Source organism: Pan troglodytes, chromosome 17 (genome assembly GCF_028858775.2).
Source record: "Pan troglodytes isolate AG18354 chromosome 17, NHGRI_mPanTro3-v2.0_pri, whole genome shotgun sequence".
In the NCBI taxonomy this organism is placed as follows: Eukaryota; Metazoa; Chordata; class Mammalia; order Primates; family Hominidae; genus Pan; species Pan troglodytes.
In genome coordinates, this window is record NC_072415.2 from 85,484,679 (window position 1) to 85,506,995 (window position 22,317).

Here is a 22,317-nt window from a genome sequence, read left to right on the forward strand (position 1 = left end):
GAGAAGTACCAGGTGATAGAAAACAACATGAATTTGGTGAATCTTACCTTCCCCACCCCTCCCTCCTTTTCCTCCCTTCCCTCATTTGAGGTTTAGATGTCCTGTTTCCTATAAACTCTCACACGCCCTGGTTTTTGACTAAAGCATTTGTGATTAGACGAGGACATGGATAACTCATAAGAAGCCTCGTCACCCACGCAGCGGAGGAGCAGTGGACAGATCACTCCTGAGTGTGCGTGCCGTGCTTAGCATAGCAGTGCGGCTCATAACCGCATGTGGGTGTTTAACAGTGCCACTTGGTGATTTTTATGATGTCATGCCACAGTCTTCTTATGTCAGTTGGGCTCCTCCCACACCTATTATGAGGCATGAGAATGAAAGATCCCGCAGTTTATGGGCTGAGTCGCAGTAGATGATTCGTAGGATTAAGATTAATCGGTGGCCTCTGATTAGAGTCTTAGTTAAATGAACCTGCTCCCTCCATGGGTCTTCGGTATTTAGAGACTTGGTTCAGGTTATCCTGTTAACCCGCTTTATTAGAGAATCTTATTGCTTTATTTATGGGATTGTGAGAGCCCAAAGGTTTTTACTTTCAGCTGCTGCTGCTGCTATTTTGCCCCTAAAAATAGAGAGTAAGCCATATTTTTTTTCTTTGGAAGAAAATGTTTTCTTTAAACTGTCATAGAAAAGGAGACTTTTCAAGCACATAGAAGTTATCTCAACTTTGGACTTGTGAAGAGAGCTGTCTGCATACACCGCATCTGGAATGAATAGGCACGATTCCTTCCCTCTGAGGGGTCTGCGGTGTCCTAGTCAGTGCAGAGGAGTTCAGGACGCCAGTCCGATGCCTCTGAAGGAACAGCCATCATCATCCCTGGAAACATAGATTGTTGGTTGTTAGAGGTTATTGCTAAATTTGAAGAGTGTGCATCAGACACTAAAGCTGGTCCTTTCGTGAAGTGGGGTTTGGAGGCTGCACATTGCCAGAAAGAACCTGGCTTGCATCCCTTCCCTCTTCGTCACTCCCTGGCTTTTAGAGCCTCTTCATTAGGCTTGCTTGTGAACTGTGCCCCTGCGCTTGGGTTCTCTTTCTGGATCTCAGTCCCCCTCGGATTGTCTGGTCCTTACTGTGATCTTCACGCCTGACTCCGTTTTCTGAGTCCTGCTACCTAGTTCCAGCTCCAAGTCTCAAGTTCCCATGCAGGCCTCAGGCACACACAGACACATGTTCACTGTTGGGAAGATTCCGCCCTGCCTCTGTGGCAGCCGTGCTGTGAGGCCGTTAAGAAGCCATGCACTATGTCAGCAACGTTCTATTCCCCCAGACTCTCAGACCCTGTGTGCCCCTCTCTGCACCGTGACCCTGTTTGTGAGACCCTGCTTTGGCTGTTTTGTCTCTTTGTTCTCTTCTCTTCCTCTTGAAAAGTGGACTTCCCTGGAGCTGTTCTTGACTGTTGTGTGATGTTGCCTACATTCCCTTTTGTGTTTTATTCACTAACTTCAAATTCCTGATCATCTGCCTGCAGACCACGCATAGAGCTTCTCCTAGTCAGCCTCACTGGCATCCCCAAACACTCCATTTGCCTGGCCAACCTCCAGCTCCACCTTTCTGTGATTTCCCTGCTCCTGTGAATGGTATCACCAGCCATCTAGTTAGCCGCTGCCATTGTCAGCCATCCCCTTCCTCCCACCCCTGGTGGTTCTGGCTTCACGTACCCTTCCCACCCCTCTTTAATATCTCAGAGTTCTGCGCTAATCTGGACCCTCATGCTGCTGGAGGGTATGCATGGCTGCACTGGTCACTCAGCGGCCCAGCTATCTCCATAGAATGGCCTAATGCCCATGTCTAAATCATGTTACTCTCATGCTCAGCCAATCCTCAGACCTTCAAGGGGTGCTCACAGGTTGCAAAAGGAAGCCCAAACATTTCAAAGTATTGGCCATGCCCCATATTCCCAGTCCTAATCTACTTGTAGCTGCACCAAACCCTTCACCTTATACAGCCTCCCTCTGGTCCTGGGGACTGTCTCTTAATGTTGCCCCTTTTGTGTCCTTTGCTTGTGTGAGTCCTTCTCTGTGGGACACTCAACTCTTCTGACCAAATCCCAGCTCAAACACAGTCTCCTTCAAGAAACCTTTCTTGGTCTCTGAGGAGATCCTTCTTTCCCTGGGCTTCCCCAGCCCACCCGCTAAGTTGAGTATCCTGGAGGCACTTGCCCCGGCCTCTAGCTGCCCAGGAGTGATTTGTGTTCTTAGAAGCCTCATCTTCCTTTCAACTCTGAGTCCATTGAGTCAAGAACCTTGTCTTCTTAATGTATGTATCTTTCACTTACTGTATGAACTTGCTTTACTATGGTAAGCCCTGACAAATGATTGATTTCATCTTGTTGGAAGAAAGACTGCCTGGCTTCCATGAGGGGAGTTTTATATGTCTTATGTACTCTGCAAAAATCCTTATTGAGAGTTTTCTCCTATTTTAAATCAGACTCCAATTTGTGGATTAAAATTAGGAGGCGACATGAAAGAATTTACAAAACATGATTCTTCTTTGGTCGTAATTTTTTGAGTGATATTTTTTCTTAATTCCATGTATATCTATCTCTTTTGTTGTTTTAAGACCTTGAACTGGGGCAAGCCCTTGATAGTTTCTTTAAGGAAGAAAAGAGAAACACATAAATTTGAAAATTCTAGTAGCTAAAATGCTTCAAAAGTTAAGCTAATAGAATTAGCTCAAGAAAAATTATAATAACCTATATAGTCTCCAGTTAAGCATAATTTGCATAATCCCAGAATGGAATATGTCTGAACTTTCAGGAAAAAACTAATAAGATCAGCATTTATTGTTTTATTTTTTATTGCTTCTGAAAAATTGTATTGGTATTGCTTTGTGTGAATAGGTCTCCAGGAGTAAATTATGATCAAAATTCAAAGCCATCATAAATTAAATGTGTTTTTTTTTCCTGCTTTGGTATACAAGACTTTCCATTAAGCTAGCCTCATATAATATACCTTGGATATGTTCAAGAAAGCCCTGTAAATTATGGTAAGTATTTAAAATGGTAAGTAGACATTGGAAAAGGCCACATTAGGATTAATGAATGAAGGGGTTGATACTGAAAATGCACTTGTAAATAAATAACATAAAAAGTAAGGATGACACATTGTTAGGTTAGAGTTACAAGTAGAGTATGACACTAAATTGCAGGGTGGCAACAGTGTGTTCATGGAACTTCAGTTTCTTTGTAGGAGCGTTTCTAATTTCTGTCTAGCAAAATCTTCCCAGTTTCATCCAGTCTGAGTTCCATTCTGAGGCTTTTCCTGTGCCTTCCTTTCAGATATGAGAAGTGCCTGAGATTTCCTTCCTTAGCAGTCAATCCCCTTCCTGCCAGCATTTGGAGGACTATTCACCCAACAGTAGGGGACCGGTAGAAGGTGGAGCTGGCTTTGTCATAGAGATTGCATTTTCTCTCAGCAGCCCAGGACTAAATGATCTGGGGAAGGAGGAGGACGCAGGAATCATGTTACTTGTGACAAAATGGAAGCACCAAGCAAGAAATGCACACACAGGCCGGGGTGCACTTTAAATACATGCGCTCATCTGCCTCCAGGAAGGTTTGGGGCAGTGAACCGCGCTTTGAGGAAAACATAAAAAGAGGACAGTGCATATTTGGACTGTTATTTAAAAATTTGTGTGGCTTTGACAGAATAGAGTGGAGACACTTGGAAAAGTATCTCGGGTATATTTAAAGTTTTGGCACAAAGTTCAGTTAACACTCTCCTTAGGCATATAGACTTGCAGCTATATAAACTCAGCTTTCCTAAATTATCTATACATATATATGAATATGCATATGTTATATGATGAGAGAGATTTCCTTCTGAGATGTTCATTTTTTCTAACACCCAAGTTTGCATAGCCCCAATTATGTGATTTGCAATACCTGTTAGATTTCCCATTTGCTAAAGAAGATGACTTCAGCTTGAACCACTAGAAATATGCTTTTAGAATTTATGCAGAGATGCTTCGCTCAGGTAAGTGGTAAGAAGAAATTCAAGAATAAAGGCTGGATTCTATATCATAGAAAGAATAATAATGTGGATGGAAAGTTTACAGTGTCATGTAAAATACTGACAGGAAGCCTGAAGCTCTAAGAAACCATGAGAATTTCTAGATTTAAAAAGATGATTAGAGAGGCTCTGCTTCTGATAATAGTGGAGAAGCTTGCCCCAGAATAACCTTCCCGCAGATAACAATTACAAAGTCTGGACAAGATGTAAAAACCAACTGTTCAAAAGCATTGGAGAATGATGAAAGGCAGGCAGCAACCGGGGAGGCAACCCTCAAAAGATGGGGATTCACTGGGTACCATTTGCATTTCTTCTCCTTTTTTTTTTGCTTGCCTTAAGGTACTCCCAAAACTTCTTGGGTTCTGCCCCTGCACAGCAGGGGTAGAACCCAGGAAGAACTTTGTACCCTTATCTGCTTGAGAAGTCACCAGGCATAGTCTGAAGCTCATGGCAGCTAGAAAGTGGAGGGGGAATTCCAGAAATCAGGGGTACACAAAGGATAGCAACGAAATCTGTGCATGCGCTTTTTCCTGCCCCTGGGTAACCACTGGACTGCATGTGCATGGGGAAGCCCCCACATTTTCCTGCGAAAAGCAACAGCTGCAAGGCTAAAGACTCAGCAGTGTCCCCTCCTGCCGACTGCAAGGAGGACAGTTTGGAGTTTTGCCGTCAAGTTAAGTGGCCGCTAGAGCAAAAACTAATGTGCATTAGAAGAACATAGCAGAATCCAAAGTCTCTAGACTATGCATCCACAGTGTGTAGTCTAATAAGAAATGATTACCCATGCACAGGAACCAGAAGATTTTACCCACAGCCAAGAGAAATGGACATTGATTTGATCTAGATGTTGGATTTAGCAGTCAAGGACTTTTAAAACAACATTTATAAGTACGTTCAAGGACTTAAGGGAAAATGTGGTTATTATAAGTGGACAGACCAGGAATCTCAGCAGAGAAATAAAAGTTACAAAAATAGATGGAAATTCTAAAATGGAAAAGTGCAATGTTGAAATACAAATGATTTCTGGATGGATCAAAGCAGTGATGGAATGAGAAAGTCAGCAATAGATCCTAAAAGCAGTGGGTGAAAGTTAAACGAGGAATAGGTCTCAGATTATGTCCCCGTAAATTACTTGTTAATTACAAATGGAAAAGTAGAACCTCACGGTTCAGAAACCTGGTGAATTTCATTTTAAATAAGTGACCGAAGCTAACATCACTAATATTGGGACAGTGACATCCTGGGCTTCTCATTTGCTGCAATGAGAAGGATGGATTTCTGCGTAATTCCTGCCATAGTGCAGAACCGGAATCTAGTCACAAGGAAACCTCAGCAACCCCCAGTGAAGAGACATCTACAGAGTAAGTGGCCTGTACTTTTCACAATGTTAAGATGAAGAAAGACAGAGGCTGAGCAACAGTTCCAGATGCAAAGAGACGAAGTAGACATGATAAGCAGATGCATGTGGGATCTGGCCCGTTCCTGGGCTGGAGGGGGCAGTTTTAAGGACATCATTGGGGCAGTTGACACAATTTGCATCTAGTCTGTGGATTAGATAATCATATTGTTTCTATGTGAAAATGTTCTGCTTTGGATAATTGTACCTGGGCCATATAAGAGAAAGCCCTTGTTCTTATTGAATGCACACTCAGGTATTTAGGGGTAAAGGAACCCAAGGTTGCCAAATTACTTTCATTTCCATTTCTTTCCCTTTCTGTCTCTATCTCTGTCTCTCTCTCCCTGTCTCTTTCTTTCAACTGATAAAGCAAATGTATAGCAAAATATAAACTGGTGAATCTGGGTAAATGACAATGAATGGGCCCGGGGTGGTTCATGCCTATAATCCCAGCACTTTGGGAGGCCAGTGCGGATGGATCAAGAGGTCAGGAGTTCAAGACCAGCCTGGCCAATATGGTGAAACCCCGTCTCTACTAAAAATACAAAAATTAGCTGGGTGTGGTGGTATGTGCCTGTAGTCCCAGCTACTCAGGAGGCTGAGGCAGGAGAATCACTTGAACGTGGGAGGTGGAGTTTGCAGTGAGCTGAGATTGTGCCACTGCACTCCAGCCTGGGTGACAGAGAAAGACTCCGTCTAAAATAAATAAATAAAAAATAGCATTGAATGTTTCTTGTGTTGCTGCAAATTTTCTATAAAAATGTTTCTTGTGTTGTTGCAAATTTTCTATAAATTTGCATTCATATTAAAATTCAAATGTTATAAATAGGCATAAATCAATAATTGATAGTTTTGAGCTCCTTCATTCCTAAAACCAATGACTTCCAAGTTTGTCTTCTTCTCACCCGCTATTTTGACACAATGAAGTCCTTTCTTGACAATTTATCTGACTTCGGCTTAGGAATCACCTTGTCTTTCAAAATTGTTCTCACATTATTTGAAAAAATATTTTTTATTCTTTTGTCTTGCGGATCCTCTCTTAGTCCCCTCCCATCTACTTAATTTAGGAAATTAACTAGAATTACCTAAAAAAATTGTGAATGAATGAATTTTGAAGTACTTGAAAATCACAGTTTGCTCTGAACCATTCAAAATAAAAATATTTACATACTAAATTTTTAAAAAGTGAGATATAGGTCTCCATACTATGAATGCTAAATTCTTTCTCTTTGCACTTCATCTTCCTCCATTTCTCCCCTTCTATACTCAATTGGCATGTGACTATCTCAATTCTACCAACTGCATCAGGTATTAAGGGGCATTAATTTATTTGAAGCGTGTAAAGTCATTCTGCTAATAAGTAACAAGTACCTCTAGTAGTTGGCACAAAAGGCACCAGTAATGAAGATTAACAGTTTGCATCAAAGCTATTCACAGACCTTCCTTGACACCGGTGAGCACCTGAGGCTCTGCTGTCCTTTTCTGGATGCTCCTCTGGCCCTGGATCATCGATGCCACAAGATAAAATGTACTCACACAGTGAATATGCATTCTGTGTCTTCTTACACATGCTAGGCTTCAGGGATTCAGCAGAGAACACAATGGAAAAATATCTTCATCCTTATGGAATTTCTATTTAATGAGAGAGCCAAACAATAAAAAAATAAAGAATAGGTTAGGTGGTCCACCATGGGGAACAGTTTGGAGATTCTTTGAAAAACTAAAAACAGAGCTACCATATGATCCAGCGATCCCGCTGCTAGGGATCCACCCAAAAGAAAGGAAATCAGTATATTGAAGAGATATCTGCACTCCCATGTTTATTGCAGCACTATTCACAAAAGCCAAGATTTGGAAGTAACCTAAGTGTCCATCAACAGATGAATAAATAAAAAAAAAGGGGTACATATACACAATGGAGTACTATTCAGCCATGACAAAGAATAAGATTCAGTCATTTGCAACAGCTTGGATAGAACTGGATGTCATTATGTTAAGTGAAATCAGCCAGGCACAGAAAGACACGCATCACATGTTCTCACTTATTTGTGGGAGCTAAAAATCAAAACAATTGAATTCAAGGAGATAGAGACTAGAAGGATGGTTACCAGAGGCTGGAAAGGGTAATGGGGGAGGGGAAGGGGAGAGGTGGGGATGGTTAATGGGCACAAAAAAAATTAGAAAGAATGAGTAAGACATGCTATTCAATAGCACAACAGGGTGACTATAGTCAACAATAATGTAATAGTACACTTAAAAATAATTTAAAAACTATAATTGGATTGTCTGTAACACAAAGGATAAATGCATTGCATGCCAGTATCAGAACATCTCATGTGCCCCATAAATATATACACCTAGTATGTACCCACAAAAATTAAACGTTGACTAGGTTAGAGAGTGATAGGTACTCAGGAGAAAAACAAGACAGGAAAGGAGCGTAAAAAACACTGGTAAGGAAGTGGGTATATTTGAGAGTGGTCAGGGAGTGTGACCTTGAAGTTAAAGTATGAAGGTGAAGAGAAAGGGGCCACATGGAAGGCCAGGTAAGAAACAGCAAGAGCAGAGGTTCCTGAGTAGGAGGCTGCCTGACTTGATCAAAACCAGCCAGGAGGTGAGTGTGGGGAGGGGTGGAGATGTGAGTGGAGCAGTGAGACCTTGGGGATCATAGAGGTACTCAATATTTTCTTTGGATGAGATGGGAAGCCAGCAGAGGTTCTGCAGCAGAGGAATGGCATGATCTGACACAGGAGAGTAAACGAGGGAGATTTGTGGGAGGAAGCAGGGAGAATGTCACGAAGCCACTGCCAGGATCTGGGCCACAATGTTGGTGGCTTGGACCAGGGTAGGAGAGATGCAAGTGGTGAGAAGTGGTTGGGCTCTGTGTGTATTTTTAAGGAAGAGTAAACAAGATCTGTGGATTGACTCAATGCACATTGGGAGTGAAAGAGAGGAGCCAAGGAGGATAGTAAGGTGCTTGGCCTGAGTAACTGCAAGAATGAAGTTGCCATTTGCTGCGATAGGGAAGGCTGTGAGGGAGGATACCAGGAGCTCAGCTGGGGAAATGTGAAGCTTGAGAGCCTATTAAATATCCCCATGAGATGTCAAGGCCATAGTTGGATTTTTAAGTCTGGAGTTTAGAGTAGGGAATCAGGCTGAAGATACACGTTTGGGAGACATCAGCATATAAACACTACTTAAAGATATGAGACTGTAGGAGATGGTTGAGTGGGCAGGTCTCACTAGAAAGGAGAAGACTCAGAGATTGAGGTCTGAGCATGACCACCATTGGGTGGTCATGCTGCCCACTTACCAGCAGTGTTCATGGGGACATCTAGGCCAAGGAGTGGGGAGAGCCACTGGGAAAAGGGAGCAAACTTGAATCACTGCCTCTGGCTGAGACAGACTCCATCCTAACTGCAGGCACCTGGAGTTGACTTTTCAAGACTGCTCCTATCACAAGGACTGGAGTCAAAAAACACTGGAGTCAAAAATATTAAGCTGATCCCTGGGCACCACTCTTGTATTTCTAGATAGAGGTGCCCCCCAAGCAGGTGAAAGCATTAGAGAGAGATGGGAGGGCATTTGAGTTGTCAACAGGGAAATCCCCTAATCGTCTACAGTTCCCAAATAGAGCCTCTCTGGGGGTCGCCCAGGCAAACACCAGCTGCCAGAGGTGATCCCCTTAGTCACTGAGCAACCCAGTTCAGGGTCCTGCTAAGGGCTCACCCACGTTGAGAATAATTCTAGAGTCTGCCAGTTTTCCCACATTCTTTTCTTGGGAGTCTGGATGTTGGCTCACAATTTTGGCATGTGAATGTCTGTCTGCAGATGTTCATCTGTCTCCCTTAACCTTCACAGTGAAGCAAATATACACAGATGAAAGATGCAATGTGAAGTACTGAACAGGTTAAGTTAAAAATGTTCCCTGACACTCTGGAGGCACAGACACTAACCGTGTTTTTCCATCTAAGCAGGTATCTGTGCTGAATTGCTGGGACAAATGCACCGAACATTGCCTTCACCTTCAGCATCGCCTTCATTCTGCCCCTGTTGAACTAGGCTAGCATTAGTCTCACCAGGGAACTGGGAAAATAAGTAACTGGGCAAGAAGGGAAAGTGAAATTCAGGGTTGAACATCCTTGTTTTATTGATGGCATGCATCCCCAAGTGTCCTATTATCCCCTGAGCAGCCTTGCGTACATGCTAAACAGAAGTGGCTGTCCTGGGGGTAATGGATGGTCCCCTGGGACTTTCTCCAGAAGAAAACTGCCCTTATATGGGCATCAACTGCTCTCAAGAGGGTTGGAACTTTATTCATGTTCTTCCATCATAAACCTGGGCTCAAATGAGAACCCAGCTACCCATCCTGGAAAAAAAAAAATCAGTGTTTTTTTTTGCTTTGCATTTTAGGAATCTCTCCTTGAGCAAAGACCTTGATCAATTCAGAGGCTGGTGAATTTCCTTGGTTCTTGCTGATGAGGCTAACTGCATTCAATTCCAAGGCCAGTTAGCTTGGGTCTATTCTAAGGATGCTGTCAACATTCTTATCCTGTGCGAACACTTTGAACCTTGTGGGTTGTTGGTCACGAATGGTGACAACCATTCTTTATACCGCTTCATGTCGCAGGGGAAAATGTGTGTGTCTTGGACTCCAAGGGCGGCAGCATCCCCCCCCCACCCAAAGAAAGCAGCCCATTTGTTTTGATGAATGCTCCTCAGGACTTCCAGGAAAGTGTTCTGCTGGAGGAGTAATGGGAATGGTGGCACTGCGAACATTGACACAGGTCTCACGCCAGGGTGGTTTTTAAGGAGCTTACTCACTCTTTCAGATAGGTTATTGCAGATTTGTCTGTTGTGAAACCTTTCTACATATTCCTTCTATTTATCCTGAAGATTTGTCCATCCAAGAGGCACGCCCCTCCACAATTCTGTGCCTTTTTAGTGATTCAAATATCAGCCTTGGTAAGCGATTTAGTTTGAAATCACCATTCCCCAGAACCTTTAGGGGATCTCAAGGTAGGATAAGCCAATGAGTGATAGAACTGATTAGGTAAAAACTGGACTTCCACGGCTCATTACACGCAAGGAAATGATTCGATATAGGGTGGGAGGCTGGCAGGGTGGGGTCCTGCTGAATCCTAGAAGGCTCCTATCGCTTTTAGCAATCATCTTTTCTCATTTGTTTGTGTCTAATCTCAGGATATGTTCTGGTCTCTGGCTTCTTCATAACCATTGGTCTAAATTCCTTAAAATACAATCTTTTCTCTTCCTTTGGTGTTCAAAAGTGTGAAGCAGATAGCTCTAAAGGAATTCAAGTCGCCACCATAAATCTTGAGTGATTTTAGAAAGATATATAATACTCCTAAACGATGACATATTTCCAGAAGATCAGTAAAACGTTTCTGAGTGATAAATGGTTGGACAGTTGTGTCTCTGCAGCGAACCTAAGGGGGAACATCAAGCAAACACAGTATTTTATGAGTAATATTGGTCATATCTTTTGTTTTTAATCTGCCAAAAATGCAACTAAAGAGGCTGGCCACACAGAAAATTGGTCTACTTTATACCACGTCTGGCTGGGAAAAGCTCTGGGATTTTTGATTTGCCATCAGAACAAAAGGTTGGTGTGGGACCAGGGTGGGAGGTGTGGCGAGGGAGGGATGGAGGGTTGCAGCGGGGAGTTCAGTGTCTGGAGAGTAGATGACAGCCTTGGTTCCAGCATTTAAAAGCAATTACAGAGCTGTGTGTGTGTGTGTGTGTGTGTGTGTAGATTTATTCACAAAGTCTGTGCTGTACATTAACTAAATTTGTAGTTTTAATCACTGATAGAAAAAACAAAACGTACACACACAGAGCCATGAAATACCCAAAGCGGCAGGTCATTTTCTGTCAATCCCCAGAGACCTTCGTCTGTGAGTGCTGGTGTGGGGAGGAGGCGGCAGGAGACTGCTGCAGCTGTTAACAAAAGTCAGCAACAATGGAAACACCATTCTGATAGGTGAGCTGGGAAATGCAATTATAGCTAGTTAGAATTATGCATTTATTTGGCTTCCTGGGCAAAGTATCGCAATGCTAGGATAGGAGGATGGAACTGAGAAGGAAGGAAGGTTTTCTCCCCTCCACTGGGATCGAATGGGACGCGCGTGGCTCACTCTCAGCCGGAGGGGAGGCTGCACCAGTGCATAGCGCATCTGGCAGAGCTACTTTGAGGCATGTGATGCTACTTTCAGCCTTATGTGGACCTTTGGTAACAGCATTCTGAAAACGAGGAGCATTGTAGCTGACTTACACGCTGTTGAAAGGTCCTGAGGAGTTGCAGAAGCCTCCAGAATTAAGAATTGTGTCTGTAAAACCACATTTGTGTGGAATGTTCCTACATTTCCTTGCAGTGAGTTATCTGCTTTTGCAATTTGGTCACCAGCTCTCCCACTGCCACGATGGCCTCTGCACAAACAAGCCTCACCCTATGAAAAAGTGATCAAAAATAAACCCACAGGGAAGTTTTTGGAAGTAGAACCATATTATACCAAAAATGGAAAAATGATTTTCCTTGAAAACCACATAGGAAAAGCTTCATAAATCATAAAGGACTAGCAATACACCTCCTGGATTTAAATATCAGTGCAATTACATTTTGTTATATGCAACTTTGCTACTCAGTTATTATTTTACACACTCCAACAGAATAATTTCCCGTGGAGAAAACTGAGTCATTGAAATGTTCTGCTTTCCCAGAGTGCCAAGGAACACATCCGTGCATGTTTTCAGACATATTCCACAGGAGCCAGTTGGGGGAGCTTCATGTTGGACCCAGCAGCAGGGCAAGCAATGTGTGGCATGTGTCTTGGTGCACGCAGTGGGTGGGGATGGGCCCAGGAGGCCGGCAAGGACGAGTTCTTGAGGATACACATTTAAAATGTCTCAGGAGTCCTAATTTAATATTGTTCAGTAACAAATGACCTATTAAGATCTTCCCTGTGAATTCGGAATAACCAACCACCAGGATTTTTCCGCCACTTCACTCCCATGACTGGTCTCCCACATTTTCCAGTGCCAACTTCAAGTCATCATCTGGCCACTTCAAGACCCAGAGACCAGCAGAGCTCTGGTCATGCGGGTTCTGTTTTGAACTAGCTCCTACTTTCCCAAAGTTAATTTACTTTAATGAGATATTAATAATAATCGAACGGGCACTGTCCCTTTCATGGGAATCAAGGTAACTGGTTTCAAGGTGGAGCTTTTTCTCCAGTGTCCAGTTTCAAGGAAGCTACGTCCAGCATAGCAAAGTTTGCTGGATTTATTAAGGAGAATTGTCCTATGCCTGCTTGGGCTGGCTGAGCTGTTATATTGTCTGTTTGAGGTCAAGGGCTGATTTGCCATTTAATGTGAATTATGCATTTGCTCTCGATTTCAAAGGTGTAGGAAGAAGGAAGGTCATCCTACATTCCATATCCTACCATTCAGTGAACTGCAGGAATAGCTCTTACTGTGGAAATCAATAATTGTAGAATTAAACGTGGTTCCCAGGAAAACTAAACCCCACATGCATCAAAGGTTCCGAGAAGTTTTCCTGCAATTTAGTCCAACAGCATACAGGTTTTCTGAATCTCCATTCAGCTGTTTTGAAATGCTGGCTTTAAAGGTCCCCTGAGTCCTATATCGCACCCGTGATTATAAAAATATTTAAAGCCACCGAAAGAATATATAGCTGTTCAGACACATGTGCTGATTTATTGTATACCATGGTTTGGTACAAACTGGAAGGCAAGCTTTCAGGCTGACAAGAGCATCAGAGTAGCAGGATTCAATCCATATATTACGGTACCAGCCCCAGAACAGGAGCAGCCTAGAGCAAGCCTGTAATATAGGGTTTCTGAAACCTCCTCCATATAACCAGGAGACAACATAAAAAGTTACACGACTATTTATGTGACATGGAGTCGTATTAGTAGTGATGTGCCCACATAAATAGCATTGTGAATTTTTGGAATATGGAAATTAAAGAAAAATATTTCAAACCTAAGCTGTGTATTATGAAAAATAACAAATCTTCCCAAATGCCATAAAAAAATAGAGGTGGAAGGAAAGACAAAGGGCTAGAAGTCTATGAGTATTCTTTCTTGATAAAAATTTAATTTTCTAAAAAATCTCATAATTGTGTAAATAGTAAATAAACATTTAGGAAAGGAAGATATCTGGGTTTCTTTTTGTTTTTTGTGAATGTCACCCACAATTTTTGTGGTCATATTGAAATGTTAAACTACAAAGTCTGCATGCTTATTTCTTAAAGCGTTTCCCTACTGCTTTCCTGTGTGGAATCTCGGTCTGCAAAGCCCTCCATGTTCCTGTAGTGTCTGTTTCTTCAGCTCACCTCATGCCCCTCTGCCTTTGCTCCCAGTTCTTTGGGAGGCTAAAGTGGGCAGATTGCTAGAGCCCAGGAGTTTGAGACCAGCCTGGGCAACATAATGAAACCTTGTCTTTACAAAATATATAAAAGTTAGCCAGGCATGGTGGCAGGCACTTGTAGTCCCAGATACTCTGGAGGCTGAGGTGGGAGGATCGCTTGAGCCCAGGGAGGTCGAGGCTGCACGTCTAGCCTGGGATTTGTTCTGCTTCTGAAACTTGTCAAGCCTGTTGCAGCTGTGGTCTTTGTGCTTCCTGTCTCTGTCTGGATGTTCTGACCTCAGATTTCCTCATGTCTTTCTTCTTTTGTCCTCCAAGCAGCCTCCCCACCCTAGTGCAGTACCCCAGCCCTTTCCTATTTCACCTCTGGACTTTCCTCATATTAAGAGGTAACCAGCAGCTTCCTTCTCCCACATGACCCCGATATAATGCCAGTTGCCTTTTGCAAATGAGTTTCCTCTCAATAGGAAGATGCTGAAGTACACAAGGACAGAGAGAAGGAATGGAGAATTCCTACGGTATTTGAATTACTTTAACAATAACCCAAAGAACAGTGCCAGATACATAGAAAATATATGGTCCATTCATGGATTATGAGTTAATAAATGAATGACATTATACAGTAAATGAATAAATACGTCTACTGCTAGGGAATACAAGGCTGTATTATGACGAGTCCCTAGAAGCTTATTCTAATAATAAGTTTAATAAAAATCAATCATAAATAGCTACAATCAAATATGTAGAGGAGAAAATAATTATTTCATAAACAATATAACTGTATATACGAATGTTCCTGTCATTGTATGTGAAACCTTCAGAAAGCTTGAATTTGTTGACAGTGATCAGAAATTGATGTTAAATATATTTATGGGAAGCGTTCAAGTGTAGCAGTTTAATTACTGACACATTATACAGAGTTGGATATTTTCATCAGTAGTATGGTACCTGCTTGGGCAGGAGTGAGAGCAGTATGAAATGAATCCATTGTTAACTACTTATGAATTGGTACACTTAAATATTTCAATGTCTGGCTACTTTATATAAAGCCTGAGAAGTGATTATAAAAGATTACAAATAAGTTTCTGGCTGGGTGTGGTGGCTCACGACTGTAATCCCAGCACTTTGGGAGACCAAGGTGAGTGGATCTCTTGAGCCCAGGAGTTTGAGAAAAGCCTAGGCAACATGGTGAAAGCCCATCTACAAAAATTATCCAGGTGTGGTGGCACATGCTTGTAATCCCAGCCACTCTGGAGGCTGACGTGGGAGGATCACTTGAGCCCAGGCAGGTCGAGGCTGCAGTGAGCCATGACTGCACTGTAGCTTGCATGACAGAGTAAGACCCTGTCTAAACAAACAAAACAAAACACACAAACAAACAAAAAAAAAACAAAAAGAAAAAGAAAAACAAGTTTCTATTTCAAAAACCCATCAGCAGATTGTTTTTGGAGATGAGGTTATAAATTGTCCAAGTATATTTAAACCAGTTTATGCCAGTTATGCTTTTTACTATAATTAGGTTATATAATAAAATACCATATGAATCAAATAAATTTATTGTTTTTATGAAAAGTAAGTTGAATTCTTTGAAAAGACTTAATAAAGTTAAGTTGATAAATTGCTGATGACTTAATTATGAACAAGAAAGCAGTAACGTTCGGGGCAAAAGCCTGAAAAGTCTAGGATTCTGCACTTAAATTGCTTCCCAATTCCTTTCCTCCTCTTTCTGCTTTAAAAGAATATATAGAAGAAAACACAGTCGATGAACTAGGGATGTGGTTTATACAAAAAAAAAAAAAAAAAAAGGAAATCATTGATAGATCCAGCCTCAAAAAAGAAGCGTTCGTCTTCATTGGTTAAAGAGTATGAGTTTATATTCATAAGTTTTGATTAAACTTTTAAGCTTTAAAGATGTTTAGGTTACGTAGTATTGTAATAGTTTTCCTCTTTACCCAACTTTCTCTAATGCCCTCATTGTATCTGATAACAAGATTTTGACTGTGTTTTGATAGAGGAACAGACTTGATAAAAAAAAAAATTTGAGCATGTCTTTTGAGTAAAAGTATTCTGTTAACTAGAGCAAAAAAAAAGCCAGATTATTTATGTTTTATGCCATTTAGTTATTAAGGCTAATCATTTAAGTTGGCTTGCTTTGACAAGGCCTCCAATGGCAAAGAATAAAATATAATGAATTGGAGCAAGTTTTTCGTTTTTTTTTGGAAAAAAATACACTCAAATTGAGGTATAATTTCCTAATTAGCATGACTGGATACTAAGTGCTGAGGACAATATCTTCAAAATTGTGAGGAAAGAAAATTTGAACTTAAAATATCATACAAGTAAAAGCAGTAATTAAGAATGAGAGTAAAAAACACTTTCCAATTATAAAAGATTCAAAAAGTTTACTTTGTCTTTAAAAATTACTCCAATAATATTCACCCAAAAATTGAAAGTGGAGGGGAGAGAGGACAGCTGGAAGCTAGGTGAATACATTGAATTCCTCATCTTTCATTACAGGAGTAACTTGATAAACTCTAAAATGGACAAATCAGCATTTTATACCCTCTTGTATTATTAGGTACTGCAACCACACCTATGCATTATTGCTATAATGAAATTTAATATGATAAGGAACATGTTTTAAAGTACAGCAATATCTTAAAGTTATATGGTGATCTATGGTTTAGAAAGAAATTATACCTGCATTATAAAATTTATTTCCAGCTTTTTCTAACCCATCATTCCAAAAGCTGAATAAAGCAGAAAAGAGAATAAGATTGCTCACAAAAGAACTGAAAACTGTAGAATCTGATTTTAAGATGTTTCTTTTTGTAAATGTTAATACTGGAAAGTGTATCTAATAAGATGTTTTTAACAGTTCTTCAAATTTATCTTTCAGCTTACTAACAATTTTAAGGCCAACTTTAAGAAAAAAATTCACAAAATTATGAAAGTTTAGGCACCAAATGTGAATCTTTATTTAGAAAGAATAGAAATCACAAAAATTACAACTTTATAAGATCTGTGAGACTTGAGGATTATAATTTTGAGTCTCATTTTAAGGCAAAGGAAATACATTTATGGATACAAAATTAAGTAAGAGACCTTGAAAGGGACTCATGAAAATGAAAATGACGGCCTCAAAACTTACGGTTCACGAACTTCATGGTTCATGGACTTTGCTCTCATATCCAGGTCATAATTATGGGTGCTGGGCCTGCATCAACAGAGGCAAGTAATGTATCCCTAAAAGCCATTGGACATTGAGAGAGTTAGTAGTAACTTACACTTGGAAGTGACTGTGAACTACATAAATATATTCCATTAATCCTAAACTAAATGGACCCTCAATTCAAATTCCCTGTGGTCAGATTTCCAAAATGCCTATGACCACTCAATCACCTGATAAGCTTGCCATCTGATATGAGGAGAATGTGTCAGAGTTCAATATACTTAATGTTTATTCACCATCCCCCAACCCAATAATTCATGTGTTGAAATCCTAACAGCCAAGGTGGTGTTTTAGGAGGTGGAGCCTTTGGGATGTGCTTAGATCATGAAGGTGGGGCCCTCATGAATGGGATTAGTGCCTATGTTAGGGTTCTCCAGAGAAACAGAGCCAATAGGATATATATAGGATCTATATCTATGTAGAAAGATGAGAGCAGGTTTATTACGGCAATTGTCTCATGTGATTATGGAGGTTGAGAAGTCCCATGATAGGCTGTCTACACACTCGAGAGTCAGGGAAGCCTGTGGTCTGGCTCAGTCCAAGTACTGAAGCCTGAAAACTGGGGGAGCAGACGGTGTAACTCTCAGTCTGCAACTAAAGTCCTGAGAACCTGGGGGCTGCTGGTGTAATTTCCAGAGTCCAAAGACCAGAAAACCTGGAGTTCTGATGTTTAAGGGTGGAAGAAGAAGGGTATCTTAGCTCCAAAAGAGATAGACAGAATTTGCCTTTGTAGACATACCTGGAAATAATGCTTTACCAGTGATCTAGGTATTCCTTAATCTAGTCAAGTTGACACCTAAAATTAACCTTACAGGTACCCTTATAAAAGATATCCCAGAGAGATATTTCCACCCTTTCACCATTTGAGGTAAGAAGATAGCTGTCTGTGAGGAAGCAAGCCCTCAGCAGACACCAAATCTGCTAGAGCCTTGATCTTGGACTTTGCAGCCTCCAGAACTGAGAAATAAATGTGTGTGTGTGTGTGTGTGTGTGTGTGTGTGTGTGTGTGTGTGTTTAATGGCATTTTTGTTATAGGAACTAAGATGGACTAAGACAGAGATAAAATAAAAATTGAAAGAAAAAACAGTCTTAACTGACTGTACTTGGAACAAATCTGTTTTTGGTTATTGTTGCAAGTTTTGCAAATGTGACCTTCAGTGCACATGTGTAGGGCTCCTTCCAAGTCTTAGAAAGATTTGTGCAAGTGAGGCACCCAGAAACTTGTGTCATTAATTTAACAATAAATCTGCTTTCATTTACAAATTATTTTAAGGGTCTATTTTTATTGTCTATTTTTTCTTGGTTCTGTTTCTAGTATGTCTACTAAATTTTGATTGAATGCTAGACATTATGTAAAAAAAATTATCAAGGCTGTGGATAATGTCATTTTCCTTCAGAGAGCATTCACTCTGTCCTTTTTGGCGGGTAGAGAGTTGGGGAAGTTTATCTTAATCTAATCAGGAACTGAATCAACTGGTGGCAGAAATACCTCCAGAGATAGGAATGGAAATCTTGGGATTTTTACTAGGGATGTTACTTCCTGGCAGGCTCTGAATTTCAATTGCTATCTTCTCAGAATCATGAAACTGCTCCACATCCCCCTTTTCCATTCAGCATCTTTCTGCTTAGCTTCTTAGATCTTTGCCTTATGAAGTTTAAGAATTCAGCAAATGATTAGAAATGGAGAGAAAGTTGCTTGTCTCTAGATGTGTATTTTTGCATAGTTTTGACTCTTAGAACCATAGTAATGTTTTACATGTTCCCCAAATAAATGAGTAAGTGAACATATAAAATTAATCAGAATATAGGGGGAACTCAAAATAGAATACAAATAGTAACATATGAACCCAACTGTACTGTAAATGAGTAAGTAAACAACACTGAAATTAATGGTGAAGAAAATAACTAACATTAATAACTTTGGAAATTACTGTTTTTCCTTTATGATATAAAGCTAAAGATAAAAAACTTTACAAAAATACCATTGTTAGTAAATCTTTTTTTTCCCCACAGGGTATAGGTTAGAAATTCTGTAACTACTTTATGTGCATATTAGGTTTGAATAAATAAGTATATATATTGTAGATGGTGAGAACCAGGCTTATCACAGTGAGGGGAAATAGATACAAATAAAGAAATGGTGAAGACTAAAATAAAATGTGTGGTTTTTGATTATGAACTTATGATTTTAAATATTTATACAGGTAGATAAAATGTAGATATATATATATTACATCTACATATATGTGTACATATATAATATGTATACATATATTTCGTAGCTCTGTCTGCTAAGAGGAGAAGAAATTACAACTCAATAGCACTGAGCACACAGAGTCTAGATCTTGCTTTCTAAACACCATTTCCAATAAAAAGTACCATGGCTTCTTGGAAAAGTGATTGATTCCAGAAGTGAAGCAGAGACATCATGTGAGCCTGGAACACCTTACAGACCAAGAAAATAAGGAAGAGCTTGAAAAATGGTGGAAACAAAAGGGGCACAGAACTCATCTGACAAAGCTCTCAATGGCTAACACTGGAATAATCTGAGCAACAAAATAATAAAAAATGACGTATTAAATTACAATCCACAAAATAAAATAAATATTAATGAGTCTATGCTGATATAAAAATGAACAAATTAATAAGTTGGAGAGAAGTGACAACTCTTCCTTATAGAAGAATTAAAATTAATATAGGTAGAAGAAATTAGGGAAATAAAAAGTACCCTTAGGCAAACCTCAAAGTAATAATTAATGCAGGGAATAACCATTGATGGATACTGAACACTTGGGCAAAAGTTGGAAGAGAAACAGAATATTTGCATACACTCAAAGACTCTTTCCCAAGATATTTATCAACTACCAAGAGATAAATTATAATTTTGCGGTGGAGAAATATGGTAGACAACACCTTAACCAAGTGATCAAATCAACACTACCAGTAATAAGAGATATTGACACTAGGGCTGGGCATGGTGGCTCAAGCCTGTAATCCCAGCACTTTGGGAGGCGGTAGTGGAGGGACTGCTTGAGCTTGGGAGTTTGAGGTCAGCCTGGGCAACATGGTGAAACCCCATATCAACAAAAAATACAAAAATTAGTCAGACATGGTGGTGCACATCTGTATTCCCAGGTACTTGGGAGGCTGAGGTTGTAGGATGGCTTGAGCATGGGAGGCAGAGGTTGCAGTGAGCAGAGACTGCACCACTGCACTCCAGCCTAAGTGACACAGTGAGACCCCATCTCAAAAGGAAAAAAAAAAGAGAGAGAGAAAGAAATTGACATTATATATCTCCTGATACAGCACACTGGAAAGAGCACCCCACTTCTGTTGAATTCTTGCCAAAAATGTATAACCCCAATCTAATCATAAGCAAACTTTAGATGAATAAAATCAGGAGAGATTCAACAAATTAACTGACTGGGTCTCATCAAATAACTCAAGGTCATGAAAGATGAGGAAAGACTGAGGAACCATCACAGAGTGACGCTGTTTAGGGAGTCACAACTCAGTGCAGTGTGAATTCCTGGGTGGGTCCAGGAGCAGAAAATGGACATGAGGGGAAATTTGTATAAGGTCAGCATTTTAGTTAATTATATTATACCAATGCTAATGTCCTGGTTTTAATAAGTGCACTATGTTCATATAAGTTGTTAATGTTAGGGCAATGGTTTTCAACCAAGAGTGATTTTGCCTTCCAGGGGACATTTGGCAATGAGTGCAGACATTCTGATCTTCATGACTGGGGAGGGTGCTACTAACATCTAGGAAATAGAAGCCAGAGATGCTGCTGGGGGAAGCTAAGTGAAGGGTATATGTGAACTATCTGCACTATTTTTGAAACTTCTTGTGAGTCTAAATTATTTCAAAATTAAAAGTTAATATATAAAAACAGAGTTCAGCAAATGCCTTGAGTGGGAATCCTCTGCATTTTGAGCCTTCTTCTGAGCTTTTATTATTTCAATATCTTGACCTTTTAAGATCCACTTGTGTTAGATGTTCCAAAGTCAATTTTTTCTCTCCAGCATTGTGAAGTGACAACCAAATTCTCAGCTGAATTATACAAATCTCAGCTGCAGCCTTCTGCTTGGATTCTCAGCCTCTTGCTTGGCATCAAGAATTGGCAAATGCAGCCTTCACTTCTTTCACTGAGTTTCTCTTCTCCCCAAGGTCATGGCCCCTCAAGTCCTGGCAAGTCCAACAAGCATTTTTAAAAAATTAATCCACATTTCCTATTTGTGTGCAGTGAGACCACTGATCTCCCACAAACTATGCAATCACGGCTGAAAGTAGAGTCTTGTTGCCATTTTATATAACAGCTTTATTGGTGCATAATTTACATAACATAAAGTTCGCTTGTTTAAGTATACAATTCAATAATTTTTAGTACATTTACCATATTATGCAACCATAACTATGATCCAGTTTTAGAACATTTTCTTCACCCCCATGCATTTTAATGCCCTTTTACAGTTAATCTTCATTCCTATCATAGCCTCATACAACCACTTATTTATTAATACTTTCTGTCTCTACAGATTTGCCCTTTCTAGACTTTTCATATAAATGCAATCATACCATATGTGGTCTGTTGTGACTGGGTTCTTTCACTTAGTATACTTTTGAGGTTCATCTATTTAATAGAATGTGTCAATACTTTGTTTCTTTTTATTGCCAAATAGTCTTTATTGTGTGGATATAAAATATTTTGTTTATGCATTCATCAATTGATAGACATTTGGATTGCTTCCACGTTTTGGTTATGAATAATGCTGCTATGAACATTGGTGTACAAGTAAGTATTTGTGTGAGCATATCTTTTTATTTTCCTTGAGTGGATACCTAGGAGTAGAATTGCTGAATCATAAGATAAATCTATATTTAACTTTTTCAGAAAATGCTAAACTGTTTTTCAAAGTGGCTGAACCATGTTACATTCCCACCAGCAATATGCAAAAGTACTAATTTCTCCATATTCTCACCCAAACATGGTATTATCCGACTTTTCAATCATTGTGATCTCAGAAGGCATGAAGTGGTACCTCACTATAGTTTTAATTTATATTGACCTAATGATTAATAATACTGAGCATCTCTTCATGTGTTTATTGGCCACTTTGTTATCTTTTTGGGGGTAAATTTCTATTTGAATCTTCTGGCTTTGTTTTTTTTTTGACAGGATCTCACTTTATGGCCCAGGCTGGAGTGCAGT

The 22,317-nt window shown here is 40.1% G+C and overlaps 1 protein-coding gene across 4 annotated transcripts in view; it reads right to left on the reverse strand.

Moving 5' to 3' along the window:
* Positions 1 to 22,317, reverse strand: part of SMIM21 (small integral membrane protein 21) — a 31,700-nt gene that overhangs the window by 5,588 nt on the left and 3,795 nt on the right. The window contains exons 2-4 of one of the 4 annotated variants that reach the window (XM_016933900.4): positions 8,778 to 10,911; positions 6,904 to 7,096; positions 2,858 to 3,491 (exon numbers count right to left, since the gene is read on the reverse strand). In XM_016933900.4, the coding sequence (XP_016789389.1) occupies positions 10,856 to 10,911 (56 nt within the window). In that variant the 3' untranslated portion in view covers positions 2,858 to 3,491; positions 6,904 to 7,096; positions 8,778 to 10,855. Of the gene's footprint in view, positions 1 to 2,857; positions 3,492 to 6,835; positions 7,097 to 8,777; positions 10,912 to 22,317 lie in introns of those variants that run through there. The other 3 variants (XM_054672291.1, XM_054672290.2, XM_054672292.2) reach the window with 3 other exon arrangements.